Source organism: Zosterops lateralis (assembly GCF_965231275.1).
Source record: "Zosterops lateralis genome assembly, chromosome: 6".
NCBI lineage: Eukaryota > Metazoa > Chordata > Aves > Passeriformes > Zosteropidae > Zosterops > Zosterops lateralis.
In genome coordinates this window covers 33,706,894-33,721,589 of record NC_139761.1, presented here as the reverse complement: position 1 = coordinate 33,721,589, position 14,696 = coordinate 33,706,894, and the positions used below count along the sequence as shown (strand labels likewise).

The following is a 14,696-nucleotide window of genomic DNA, read 5'->3' as shown; positions in this document are numbered from 1 at the left end:
TGTCCAATAGCTATATGGTATTATGTGAAATGGCAGAGAATAAGGTTGAAGTAGCACCTAATGGTAATATTCTGTTTCTTGTGTTGTATGTGTAAGGTGCTGCCCTAATTTTAGCATGTTCTCTGTTTGGAAGGGATTTGGGGCCCAAAAACTGAGTAATGAGGGTAAACAGTGAAGTGAACCCCAAGTAATGGAGGTGTTTTACAGCAATGCAGCCGTGGTCCTGTCAGGATGTGATCCTTTCAGCTGTTGTTCATGGTGGGCAGTTGCTGGCAGAGAAGCTCTGCAGGTGCAGCACCATTTGACACTTCTTCCTTTGTCAGATGTTCGAGAGCTGCCCATGACCATTAAAAAGGGAACAGTCCTCTGACATCTTCCAGGTAAAATGGAAATGGGAGATCCTGAGCATTTGAATGATGAAAGATTCCAGTGTGTTACCTGCAAGCCAGTGTTTTAACCCCAGTGTCCTGGCCAAATTCCAGCTCTGCTAATTACATCCTGCCTGTGTGAAAATTCCCCTGCATTTGTACACTGCTTTCTTCCTCGCTTGTTTTCAGCAGCTGTGTGGAGTTGCCAGGTGCGGTGAAGCGCTTGCCATGTTCCACCTCAGGCCTGGCTGCCTTTCAGCAGGGAATGAAATGAGCACTGTGCACAGCATTTGCACTGAGTTTGGATCCTCTGCAGGGAAGAGTGCTAGAGAAGCAGCCTACCCAAAGACTAGTGCTGGAGCCTTGTCACAAAAGACAGAACTTTACATCTATAGATTTGTTTCCTTCTCTTCCACTTCCTGACTCATGTGCACATTGCTTTTTGCTTGGCCCTTCTGGGAACAACTCTCTTCAACTGACCATTAATCCCTCTGGTAAAAATCTCACTCATACCACTGGACAAAAACTGGCTGATGGATTATCCCTTCCTTCTGAAGATGTGAAAGAGATGGCTGCAGCTGTAGTTACAGGATGCTAACAATAAGAAGCAGTAAGAAATGCAAGTCACATACAGAAGGGTAATGAAATTACATATATTCAATACAGGAGTGACTTATTGGCTCATCTGTCCAATTTTCTTGTCAGCCAAGCTCTCTTGTTGATTACGGCGTTTTTACCACAGTTGTGCCTGAATATTATAGGGAAGTACATACAAACATGTTTGAGGTTGCTCCCAACAGAACATCAACTCCACTGGCAGCAGCGGAGGCAGAACATGCCCAAGGCAGACAGAGCAGTGACTTGATTTTTTTTCCCCCCACCTCACATTCCTCTTTGATCTTTTCAACATCTTAATCCCACGGGACAGCAGTTGTGAGCAAGGGGGAAAACCCAAGATTGTCTCAAGGTGTGATGCCAGCATGCTTTCACTATATCCTAGGAAAGGAAATACAGCAAGCCTTGGAAAGGGAGGGAATTGTTTGTGGTGTAAGACAGAAAGTTGGGACTCAAAGACTGAAGTTCGCTTACCACGCTGCCCCTGTGACTTCAGCAAAGCACAACTATTTTGGTCTCATTAGCCCTGTCTTTAAACTGTAGTTGCTTCTTGGGGATGAGAAGAAGGGGATTAAGCTTTAATTCACTAATGTTTGTAAAGCATTTTAGGACTCGATGGAAATTTCCCAGGTAGCGCAGAGCATTGAAAAGCTTATCTCCCTCTCCAACTGCAAAAGGCTCCACAATAAGAGAAATGAGTGAAAACAGTGCTTGCATTCTGGTGTTTATAATAATGAAACCCTCTAGCTTCCCCTCTCAATCCTTCCATTTTTATTTTTTCTTTTTTTTTTAAATAGGGAGAGACAGCAATGAGAAATTTTAGTCTAAACAGAGTGCAGTTGCTCCCTGGAGACTTGAATGCAGCTCAGTGGAATTTTCCCTGCCTTCAGTCTTTTGTACTTCTTAAAGGTCCTGGAACCAGGCATGTGACTGTAAGAGAAAAAAAAAAAACCACTTCTCTGTCTGAGTGCTCTACCAAATATTTACAAGATACTCAGATAAAATGGCTACAAGCAAGTTCAGCAGGGTTTGAGTGGCTGGTAGTGCAGCGCTGTCAAGAAGAAAATCTAAATCTTAGCTAAAACAGAATTAAAATTACATGTTAAAAAGGTCTCTTCAAAGCACAAAACTGGTAACACTGAAGCTGGAAAATTGCTCTTCTCCAGGGTGAAATGTATTACTTTTAGAAGTAGCTTATTGAAATGCAAGTAGCTTCCTTGTTGTGATGGAAACTTCCTTGTTAAAGGAGAGCCCAAAGCTGTGTGAGCGCAGGCATGCAAGCAGATAGCTGCAGAGATGCCCTCTCCATGCCATCCTGTCTGGTGGCTGAGAGTGATGCAACATGAGCTTCCACATCCCTGGCACTGCCACATTTAAGTGTGTGCAGTACTTTTTAGTAGGGGCCACGTGTTCCCAGGAGCTCTCTCATCACCCCCAGACTGCCTAGCAAACAGCAGATGGCAACCTGCCTGCCTGGCAGCCCAAGGTGGCCTCACTACAACTCATTTCTTTGCTGGGTTACCTACAGCCACTGCAGGGGTACTCCAGACCTCTCATATTTCTGTACAGATTACTCTGCTTTTTGGGAGGCTGCTCAGGGAGGCTTTACCTCTGACAGCAGAGGACAGAACCAGCCAGGTTATCAGGCCAGTGGTGAGCGTGCAGTGGCAGTTGGCACTAACTGAGCCCATGGCTTTCCCGTAGGCTTGAGAGCCAGGAGCAACCAGATCCTGATCACAGCACAGCCAGTGATGCTTGTAGTGTCCTTGAGCAAGTCATACATTCTCTAAGCCTGTAAGGTGAGTAAATAGATGTGTGGTTTGCAGTCATGCTGTGAATACCTCAAAAGTGCTTTGAAGACAGAGAAAGCTGAATAGCTGTAATACACATTGATCTTCCTATTATTTAGATTGCTACCTGTTCTCCTAACATTCTGAATGGTCAGAGTCCAGCTACTTGTAACTCTTACATCATCTCTGATGATTTCCAAGTGAGTCACAGGAATAAGTACTTACTGTACTATTGCTTCGTAATCAAGTCACTGAGTGGGCTTATCATTCTTTTAAAAAAACAGAAGTGAACATTTCACTGTGTTTTGGGTTGTGGACACTCCCGTGCTTGGCCATTGGTTCCTCCAAATTGACGAGGTGGTGAGATGAATTAGGAAGGCACATGTGGCCTATGCTTCTACAGTACCATGCATATTACTCAGAGGCTTTTATTATTAAGTCACTTAAATCAAACTAAACAAAAGACAGGTTTTTTATAAGTTCAGAGTTAAGTATGGCCCCACACATACAAAGAACAGCACTTGGTTTTAATGTTTTTGTCTTTTAAAGTCTTCGAAGAAACAAAAGAAGAAGAATGCTCACTCTCTGCTTCACCAGATTTTTGAAAACCAATGTCATCATTCATCCAAGTCCTTGGGGAGGTTTCATTTGTCCTTTCTAGTCTCACCAGTAGTGCTGGGTAAAGCAGCATCATGTGAAGTATCTTTCAAGGCAGTGTTCCTCACTCGTATGGGCTGCAGGGCAGGATTGGTTCCTTCCCAAACTAAATTTGTTTGATCCTTTCGGTCTGAAACACACAATAAAGACAAGACACGTCAATCACAATATTTCTGAATGAGATTGCCAAGTTGCCATTTCCTCCAGAAAACAACCACTTGAAAACCCATTTAATACATAAAACAAATCAAGGTAATAAGTTCGCTATGAACTAATTTTACAGATTTGCTGAAAATGGATTGATGCATGTAATGATCCTCTTTTTTTCTGCCTGTCTCGTTCTTCTAGTTACCAGTGTCCAAACTCTCCTCATTCAGGCTGGCAAATTTTCTCATGTGCTCTGGAGCCAAACTTTAGACTAGTTGAGGCCCCTTTACCATTCTTTGCCAGAGTTCTCCAAAGGTCAGCACGTATTTGCTGAGAATACTGTACTTGCTAGGGTACTTTCCACCACCCTTATTTTCCAATAAAACTGACTTTTGGTAGCCAGTACCTATGAATAGAGAATGGGATATGCAAGAAGATGGACAATTCTCTACTACAGGTCATGTTCGACAGTTCAAATACATTTTCTAGAGTTAAACAGAGCACAGCTTATAGCAATATATTTTCCAACTAGTAGCAAATTGGATTCAGAGAGAATATTATGGCTCCACTTTACAGTCTTTATTAATATGTAGGCTGAGATCAGAGCCTGCTTCCCAACCAGTATAAGCTGCTCGTTTTCTAGTCTTAATGCTCTGTCAATGCCAGGCTGTAAAATGCTTTGGGATGAAGCTCTTTATGTAAATAAAGGATATTATATGACTGTGATTAGACAATTTATGTAGAAAACACTGTTGTTTGTGAGAGGAGATATTTAAAACCAAAATGAAAGTCTTCCTGAGCAACCTGCAAGCTGATGAACACAAGGTGAAGAAACACATACAGTTACCAGGACCAAAATAGCCAAGGTATTAATCATCAATCAGATCACGTCATATACTCATGTTTGCTGCTATTAACTGTGTTGCAAGGCATCCCAAGCCTATTCAAATATCTATTTCTTTTCCAGTCTCTCCAGCTGACCCACTGAGACAAACTGCATCATTGCACAGAGAGCCCACAGGTGCCTGAAGGGCTCTGCAGAACAGCCAGCTCATTTTTGGGCTGATTCCTACTGTGCTGTACCAAAGCTTTGAAGAAAGTCAATAAACCTGAAAGGAGGAAAGTGAAAGACAGGATATTTCACAGTAACAAGCCATGATCAACAGAGATGTAGAAGAAACACAAGGTTGCTTGTTACACAGGTTGTCAAAGTAAGTTGTTGTCTCAGTCTTCCTCTTGAGCCCTGCTTGTTATCTATATGAAAAGCATCTACACTAGAAAAGAGCTGCTCATATAGCTGTCCTGGTATAACCATACTGACGATGATGATAACTCTCATTTCCCATATTCCTCAAGGGAAATAATGCTGCACTGACAAAAGCACCTCTAAGACTGTTTAAAAAACCTTTGGTATTTACTGCAAGGCATCTACAGCATTACCCAACTGTACTTAATGTTACGATAGAGCTGGCTTGACAACCAAAAAAATGTACAGGAAATCCTTCTGTGAATTTACTGGGAGAGAATAAGTGAAGTTGTCTATACTCTGTCTAGCTTTGGGAGAGGGCTGACAGGAAATGTATCTGAGAACTTATTTCAACAAAAAGACAGGAAAGAGTAAGCAAGCAATTCTTTCCAAAGAAACAGCTTGTAGTGAGCCTCTGAGAAGTCTATATTCTCATCCTATTAAAACAAACAAACAAACAAACAAATAAATCCCCAAGCCCCCCTCGCTAAGCAAAGGAACAGAAGATACCATCTGTCTTCAAGAAGAATCCAGGCATTCCATAGGCACAATGTACTAGGCTTATGAACACTGTCATTCTTAGTGCATAAAAGATAATGAAAAATTGTTTTGTAGTGTCATATTAGCCAACTGTATTTCTGAGCTTTAGATAACCCAGTAAATGTGCATTTTCAATATGCAGTCTCTTTTTCCTTACTTGTTTGTTTCTGTTAAACCATGATGTTTAAAACGAATCACAGGAATCTTGGAAGTCTGTTTAACACCATTGCTTTTTGAACAATATCACCCAAGAATTCCCAGCCAAATGAGTTTCAGATTTTGTAAAGTGGGTGACCATAGTTTTTAACTACAAGAAAACCATAGCTTTTTTCTAGTTTTCAGTGAGGGCCATTTTCTACCAAACAGGGTTTGTATGATACCACGCATCTATAATCACAAATTATAAAACATAACATATGTTTTTTCCCACACTGTTTTTCTAGAATAACTACTGGTTACCAACAGGTATTGAACAGCTCCCATTGATTTTATGTGGAATAGCAATACCCAGTTGTATCAGCACCTGAAGCAGGCCTACACACTACATAAAACTGCTTAAATTTCTACACAGGCTCTGATTCAATCTTTTGTCATCCTCTCTGAGTGATTCAACTCAGAGAACTGGCCTGATTATTTCATTGTAAGTAAGGACATGTAACCTTTTCATGGGGCTAGAAGCCATTGCAAAGTTATTTGTACTGTATGTATGCAAATCAGCTTCAGTTTGAGGTAGTCTGGGTGAAGTTTGAGGGGGATTTCCCTGCTTTATGTAATCATTGTTGCTTCTTAGCTTCCTCTATTCACATAGCCAGGAGACGTAGGCTTGACACTGCTGGTCATTTCTCAAACTCAATTTGAAAGCAAAGGTAATGTGCTCAGTGACCTACAGCAGTCCTGTGGCTTTTGGTAAAACTTCAGATACTGGTACTGGTACTGTATTCCACTGATGTGTGGAATGAAGGAGGCCTGAAGGAGCAGTAGGGGAATAACGTTACAGACTTCACTTGCTGGCATACTTTGACAATGGTCAGCAGCCAGGAGCATCTGTGTGCTGTCCCCCAGCTCTAACTCTGGGCTACCCAGAGGCCTGATTTCTCAATTCTCAATCCACACAGAGTGTGGATTATTGCTATAATCCCTAGCCTTCTGATGATAGTTTACATACCTTCCTGCAAAGTCTCTCAAAACAATCCATATTGTTTTCATTCCTCTTGGTGATGGACTTCTGTATTGACCACTGGGGTCAGAGAGGTGTTCCTCTCAATGACCAATCCTTAACCAAATCCCAAATACTATATAAACCCTAAATCATAATAAACTGTCCTTCTTTTCCCTGCTTCTACCTGACAGGTGAGTGTGGTTCTTTTTGTGTCCCTAACTGTGACAGTGGATCACCTCATGTGTGATGAGTGCTGTCAGTTCTCTCTCCAGAGCCTGAGGCAGAGTCCCCTGCACACCAGACTGCAAGCACACAGAACTGGCTGCCCTCACCTCCCCAGGTGGAGGTGAGGAACAACACTTATCTTACCATCTGCTCAGGCAGTCCCACCAAAGATATTCACTGAAACGACAGGATGGACAGGTGGAAGCTTCAAGGCAAGGAAGAGAAACACTCTATCTCTCAGCTCTGTGCTGTTCAGGCCACACTGCTTCTGACAACCAGGTAAACCTGCTCAGGGCTCAGCTGAGTATGACTCCCTACCCAGGGTATCATGCTGTACACGTTGTGGTGTTATTATTCCAAACTGAAAGATTTATAATTCAGCAACTATCCAGATTCTGAGAAACACGCTTACTGAAAACCACTAAGCTAAGGGAAATACAACAGGTGAAGCAAGCATGGTGGCACTGAGGAGGAAGGAAATCTCCCTGCAGTGTGCTGATAAGAATGTGCCTGATATGTACTGTGTTCAATCTGCACAATCCGCAACTGGGAAAACACAGGCTAGATGAAGGAAATTCAGCTTGGGGGCCCTAGGGACTGAATTAGTTTGTTAAAATGCTTTGTTGGTTTTATTTATCACTACTTCATTAGGATGCTTGACCAACACACTGGAAAGATAGTAACTGTTAAATATTCAACGAACTGACCTTTCAGTTACAATATTGCAATTCTGAATAAAGTTCATGGAAAGTTTCTCCTTCCTAGGTACTCCAACAAAGCCAAAGGGAACTAGACTGGGCCAAAAAAATAAAAAAGTAAGAAAAAAGTAGGGCAGTACTGTGGAGACCTGCTTAAAAATCCAAGTCTTGCTATGGGCTCATTGAATGATCTCAGGCAAGTTGTTTCCTGCCCTGTGCTTCAATTTTTTCCATCTGTAAAAAGAGTACAACAATGTTGATCTTCCTTGTAAATCGCTGAGATGAACGGCTAAAAAAGTAGTAATATATTATTAATTACTTATTATTTCTGAGGAAGAAAAAGCAAAGAGGAGAAGTCATCAATCTTTCAGAGTTTTCTCAATCCTCATAAAAAATAAAAAAGCACAACAGAATGTGAATTTCACACAACAGAAACTTCTGGCAAATTACCTTTAAGAAGAAATAGTGGGCACACAATTAAAAGAAAGTTTAAAGTGAGCAGACACTCAGGAAAACGCTCCAGATGGTGAAATGAGTTAGGCTGTAGAGCAGGCTCCCACAGGAAGTGGTGAAGCCCCCATTGTTTGAGACATTTGAAACTGAATTCCTCAAAGTGCTGGTATATACAATACAAGGAATCATTCTACACTGTCTCAAAGTACAAAGTATAGTGGCACTGCGATGACCTGAAAGAACTACACCTTCTATTTCTCCAATTTTAAGAGACAAATGACTCTGACTATGGAGAGCTGTAGGTGGACTCTTTTATGAATATAGTACCTGAGGAATATCTGCTGGAGAGTAACTACACTGTGTTTTTGCAGGAGATGGAATCATCAACCTTAACAGATTTTTCTGATGTCTGAACTCTGTATGTCAAAGAAGGGAAAAAAAGCCCCGCCCCCCCCGCCCCCATTCTCTGAGTGTGTATCCTATTATTTATTTATTTTATTACAATCTAAAGAGAAATTGGGTGGCTTGATTTTTACAGGGAGTGGTTGGCAGAAGAAATACCATTATTTTAATGAGAACCAAATGAGCATTACATAAATGGCATTATGAGACACAGAACTAATGCTGAAATGATAAATGCTTGGGTGAAACTCATCAAGATGGGAACTGACAGTAGTGTGCTGAACACTGGGGTTTCTCCACATTCAAAATACTACTGCAAACATTTCCCAATGCTGTTAATGCTAATTCAGCTCCTCTGGAGGGCATCTGACTGATTCTGTTGTTACCAGCTTAAAATTTTAAGATCATCTCTGAAATCCAAATTCAGAGCTTTGGGCCAGTTTTATTGATAAAATTCGGTTAACTGGTTGGAGCAGGTAGAGCAAGAAAACTCTTTAAAAGAAGCTGGAATTAGAGTTTTAATACCTTCATTTCCACTTGGACTCATTCCTGCTGGTACACAAAAACATGCTGTGAATTGATTCAGCTGATGGATGAGCACTAGTGATCCTGTTTTACTCTATTCACTTGGGCAGGACAGCTAGGGAGTGCTCCTGATCCCTTCTCAGCTCCTTGGGCAGGACAGCTGGTGCCAGGAGCAGTGGAATGTGCACCCTAGCATGCCTTGCCTGCTGCCTCCACCAAGGAGGGCTGGCACTGCGTGCACTTCTCCCTGTTCCTGGCCAGAAACTCAGCAATTTCCTTAGGAATGAATCACAAACAAAAAACCAAACAACAGCTATTTAAGAAGGTTTCATCTCTCTCCGGAACTGTCCTGTGCAGTATCATATTCCTGACAGTTTATTCTTCAAGAATTTAGTCATCTAAGGTTACAGTGACTCATGTGATGAACCTTCTGCCCATTTCCTGGAAAGAGTCTTGCATGGTCCTCTACACCTCCTGCCATTTTCCTTGAGGGTCTCAGTTCTCACTTCTCTTTCATATAGTTCAGCTTTCCTTCAATTTTGGGGTGGAGGAAGAAGGCAAAAATATCTTGAGTGCACCCAAATTTATAGTGTAACCAGAAGGCAGTGTGGTGAAAGAAACATTTGTAAGTCAAAGATGGACACTGAACCAGAGAATCTCTTTTGGAAGTTGTTGCCTCTTGGGCTGAAGTCTGGTTAGAAGAAAAGGAACTGCTCTATAAAGTGTGCTGGGTGGTCCAATATGATCATAAATTTACTATGGCTGTACCCTGTAAAATGAAAATGAGAAAGATTTGAGGGCTCTCTCAGATCATTGCTTGGGCAGGTGTGACTCACCCTGGGCAAATGCCACCGATGACAAGCACCCTGACACAAAATATTGAATGAATTGTGCTGGATGGGAACCAAAGTAACCATTTTACATACTTGGGCCAATGTGAGAGAGACTTCTGTGAATTAAACAACTGTTTCCTTTCCCTGATGAAAGTTCAAAAGCTGCTCACAAACAGCTTGAAGGATACTTCAGCACACTCTGATCTAAGTAGGGTTGTGCTATGCCGGCAGCAGACTGGTGCCTGAACATCAGCGATGCCCAGACCATCCCTTATAATGCTAACAGAAGTGATACTGCTGCATGTATATATTACAGTTAAAACAGGGAGTGGGGGTTTAGTGTTCTTGTTAAAACACCCAGAAACATGTGCAAGTGTGAGCACATCAACTTCATTTCCAAAGTGTGAAACAGCTCAGCAGCAGAGCTGGTGCAGACTATAGATCAACTCCTTGTATGCCTAAGTTGACAGAGTAAGCATCGTGACTTACACTAACTTGCAGCAGAGATGGTTAAGGAATTTGCAGATCTGACAGAACCAACATGTCCAGTGTTCTTACAGGATGATTTCAGTACTTAATTATACCAGTGTAACTGGCACATATACTGGTGTGTGTGTGTATATATATATATATATATACATATATATGTCAGTACATATACACTGACATGCATCAGAAGTCTGCTCCCTCTAAAGGGATATAGTGCCAGACCAAAGCTGGCCTGACATTCTTCTTTTTTTAAAAACATTAAACTTCTACAAGCCCTGATTCCAACAGAAATGTTTCCATGATTTATTTTAAGAAGAGAACATTCCCCTGCAGTGCTCACCGCAACCCAAACATTGCAGCACTGTGCAAGAGCATGAGAATCAGAGGAAACTTAAGAATCTATTTTCACTGCTCCAGAAGAGAAATAAAAGCAGTAAACAAACAGAAAAAGCAGTAACAAATAAATTTTATTTTAGTGGTGGCTGTAGTGTTATCTGCAATGTAGCTAAGGAAAGTAGACTTGAAGTGTGCAGGCATTTCTAGTGATTTCTGCAAGACATGACTAAGTGTGTGATGGGCACTTGTGGGAGCCATCTACACTGTAAGAAAGAGATTTATTTTTCTTCAGTTCACCCTTCCTTCTCCTCACACCTTGCCTTTCACATCTGAGAAACTGAACAGCAGACTAGAAGAAATTGCCTCACTGTTTTCAAATCTATAAAATAATTTGAAGCATGGGCAAGCTATGAAGATAACAAATTTCTCATTGGTGGGAGAGCACTTAGATACTTGAATGTAATGGGAAGAGTCCTTCCTCTAAATATCTGGAGCCCTCTGTTCTACAGAAAGAGGTAAGAGCCTTCAGTGCTACTGTTTGTTTATTTGCTCAAATTTGCAAAACCCAGCAAGCATTAGAAGGAAAAAAGGGAGCATATGTTACGAGAAAGAACTAAAGGGCAAGCACATAGTTTCCTGACATAACTACTGACTGCAAGCACACACACATGCATGCAGACATGCACATGCAGCACACAGTGCCTCAGTCTGAAAGATCTGTGTACTGAAGACAGAGAAAAAAAGTGAGTGAAGCCTGCCTGAAAGGGACCATAATGACTGATCTTGTGGCAGATTAGTGATTTCACCAGAGAGTTTTTGGAAGCTGTAAACAGGAAATGGTTAAGTAAAAACAGGTGGAGCATGCTGATTGCAGGAACAATGCAGGAAATTGCTGAGTGTCTGAATGGATGCAAAAAAACTGCTCTTTTGCTCAGGCCTTGGCAGTTACTGTATGCCCACTCCACCTTGTCCTGATCTTCCCTCACTACCTTTATCTCTCCAAGCTACAGTCTCAAGGTCTGCAAACACCTTTTTCTTGACTAATCTGCTCTCCTTGAATTTTGGAGAGTTAGGAGGTTCTGCTTGGAAGCAAGAAACAAGAGGGACTCACCTAGTTCAACAAGAATAAGTCAGAAGTACCCAGCAGTACCCACTGCCTGCCAGGAGTTTCAGGTCTGAGGAGGCAGAACAGCATCTCTGCCTACTGCCCCAAGTATATAGTCAATCAGAGAAACATTACTCCTATGGACCCTTCCATTCAAGGAGGCTCCCAAGCACTAAGCTGGAGAGATCATTCTCCATCTCCACTGAATTGCAGTCTCTTCTGGGAGAGAGCACTGCAGCTGTTTAATAGCTCACAGCAACAGCATACAAGCAGATGGAAAAGAAAGTGAAATGTGCAAGAGGCATTTTTTCCACTTTCCTTCTAACCTTTCCTCTCTCCTCCTTGTCCACAGCTATTTGAGCCAATTCCAGACTACTCCAGATGTGCCACCAGTCTGCAGAAGCTTGGCTCTGGAGATAGGGATCTGCTTGCCAATGTGCAGCCTTCCCAGTGCTTTCAGACCCAAGGGTCAAGTTCCTGCTGCCACATTCTCATCCCTGGCTGTGCTGCCAGATGTGCTGCCAGATGTACTGCAGGGTGAAGGGCAGACATGCTGGTAAGGAACAATTCTGCTTTCTTATATATGAGTATGGTGTTGATAGAAAATTGCTTAACATGGACAGGACACTCTTGCCTTCAAAGTATACTAAAAGTCACATTAATGCTGTGAGAAAAGTTAAGAAAGAAATACATAGATTAGTTTGAATAATTTTGACTTTTTCTACATCTTAAGTATTGGATGGTAAAGCTCTATTGGCAAGCTCTCTCTTAGACATTTCTCCTCCTACACATACTTTAAAAAAAAATCTGTTTCTTCTTACATTCTGAACAAAGAATGGCAAATGAGCTACCCTGGATTTACAACTGCACAAACAAAAAGTTTTTTCTGGCAGAGAAATCTTGCAAGGAAATCCTGCTCTTTTTTGACATTGTTATTTTGGCAAAACTTACCAGGTGTTACTGGGAGTTCAAACTTTTACTGTTTTTTCTGTATCTTCTAAAACAGAGGGTTACTATAGACAACCTAAGACTTTTTAAGTTCAATCTCTTAAATCCTAGTCTAGACAGGGCCTTTGGGAGTAAGGTTTAAAGTCATCCTGAGCAATCTCCCATATCCCACACTTCTGCCCAGGCCATACCTTCCTGGGAATGTCCTGAGAACAGCTGTGATCAGCAGTCCATACTGCTGCCCCCATGGGAGGAAAGAGGTGGCACTGCCAAGGAAAGGTTGGTACAACACTTCAGCAAGTGCTACCACACATGTTTAAGATGCTATGGGATATAAGTGGACAGAGAGGATGTGTACTATCAGCTTCAGGTGGATGGCAGGCCAACTTCAGGTAGTTAAACCTTGGCACTGATTTCCAGGAAGAAACAGTCTGTGATTCATACAAATCTAAGAAACTAATTGGAGAGAAAATAATTGGAATGAGCTGAACAAAAATGAACAGGTGCCTCTTTCTTACTCCTTTCACAGTTTCAGCTTTTATGCACCCTTACACACATTCTTTTTTGCACTTAAGTTGTTGAGAAAAATAACAGGAATTAGGTTCCTGGTATAATTACAGTTTGCTGTGAAAATCACAGCCCGCAGCAGTGATTCCTTTAGTGCTAGAGACAGATGTTGCTGAAGTCTAATCACAGTCTTCCCACTAACTAGGCCCTGAGTCTAATCTGTCATCAGCTGAGAGGCCGCTGGCTCCCGCCATGCGTGTGAACCCAAGCTGCTCAATTGGTTCCTCTCCCCTCATCCAGAGCCAGGCAGTGCCAGAAGGAGGGTATGTTTCCATTCATTCCTTGCTCTCAGTTACGGTGATACCACAACTTCAATGTGCTGCTTATCTCTCTTCCATGCCTAGTATCAAAGCTTCGCTGGAAAGGGTTCAAGTGGTTGTTTTCAACTTACAGGGTGTAGTGACTGCAGTTCTAAAATACTATTTGAGATAAGTTGAAGGAGAGGCTTAGTAAGAATGGCCTGTAGCTAATTTGTCCTTCCAAAATGTATGGAATTTTCTGCCTCCTAAGAGGACAAGGATGCACTCAATGATGGGTCATATAACCTCTAGATGTTAGTAACAAGATCCAAAAGCTGATGAGCACAGAAGTAGGAGATGATAGAGAGCAAAGCAGAACTAGGCATATTGAAAAAAGTCAGGGAAGAGCATACATGCAAGAAGGATTGAACTAATCTCTCCTACGTGTTACATGCAAATGATATTGCCATTAAATATTTTGTATCTGACATTCAAAGAGCATAGGGCCACTAAGAGCACCAGGCCACATCTCTGAACTGCTCAGTCCCGGTGAAAGAATCTTAAATCAACAGACCCCATCAGTTCAGAAGTGCCCCTGTGCAGGCTAAAGTCACCATGGTACTGGCTTAATGCCTTTAGATTGGATTCTGGTCATGGAAGGAAACTGGCTGAAGGAGTCTATTTCAAAGGCATAGTACTGCACCATACAGAACCAGTGAGAACTGGGGAAGTCCTTAAGCTGGTAAGGACTTTCAGCATCCCTAAAGTTAACAGTGCCCTGAAGTAACAGGGGAAATGCTAGGTGGGGAGGCATAGATTAAATAGCTGTTTTGCATAAGGAGCTCTTAAGCAAGGCATAAGGGAACTGAGTTGGTCATCATTTCTGGTCAGAAACAAAAGTGTATTAAACGAGCTGACTTTCTGAACCGGCCTGTGGCAAACTCAATTTCTTCATGTTTAGCTTTTTCTGAATCTGCACATGGTAGCTGGGCACACACTGTAATACTCACCAGATCTCTGCAGTAAAGGTGTGCAGGGCATCATCTCACCCATTGACAGAGGAAACAAAGGGTAGTACGATGTGTCAGAGAGGGGAAGAAGTGACTCATACCGGAAGAAAAACAAAGCAAAGATGAACATGGAGCATAAGGGAAGTGGCAGACTGTTGGCTGTAAATCAGTTTTCTTGCACTCAGAAGGGTGGGTAATTACAGTGAGAAAAGCTGTATTTGACAGTAATGGAAGTCCAAGGAAGTTTGATTAAGATTAAATGGCAGTCACATGCCAACACAGAAAAGAGGCTTTAAGACTAAAATCAAAGACAGGAAGCAGCTAAAGTAGGTCAGAAGCTGTGG

The 14,696-nt window shown here is 41.9% G+C and overlaps 1 protein-coding gene across 1 annotated transcript in view; it reads right to left on the bottom strand.

The window, feature by feature from the left end:
- Nucleotides 1-1,335: 1,335 nt before the first annotated feature.
- The window catches only part of RAD51B (RAD51 paralog B), a 341,877-nt gene continuing 328,516 nt past the window's right edge, over nt 1,336-14,696 (bottom strand). The window contains exon 11 of the mRNA XM_083863788.1: nt 1,336-3,560. Within this exon, the coding sequence (XP_083719914.1) occupies nt 3,418-3,560 (143 nt within the window). The 3' untranslated portion in view covers nt 1,336-3,417. The remainder of the gene's footprint in view (nt 3,561-14,696) is intronic.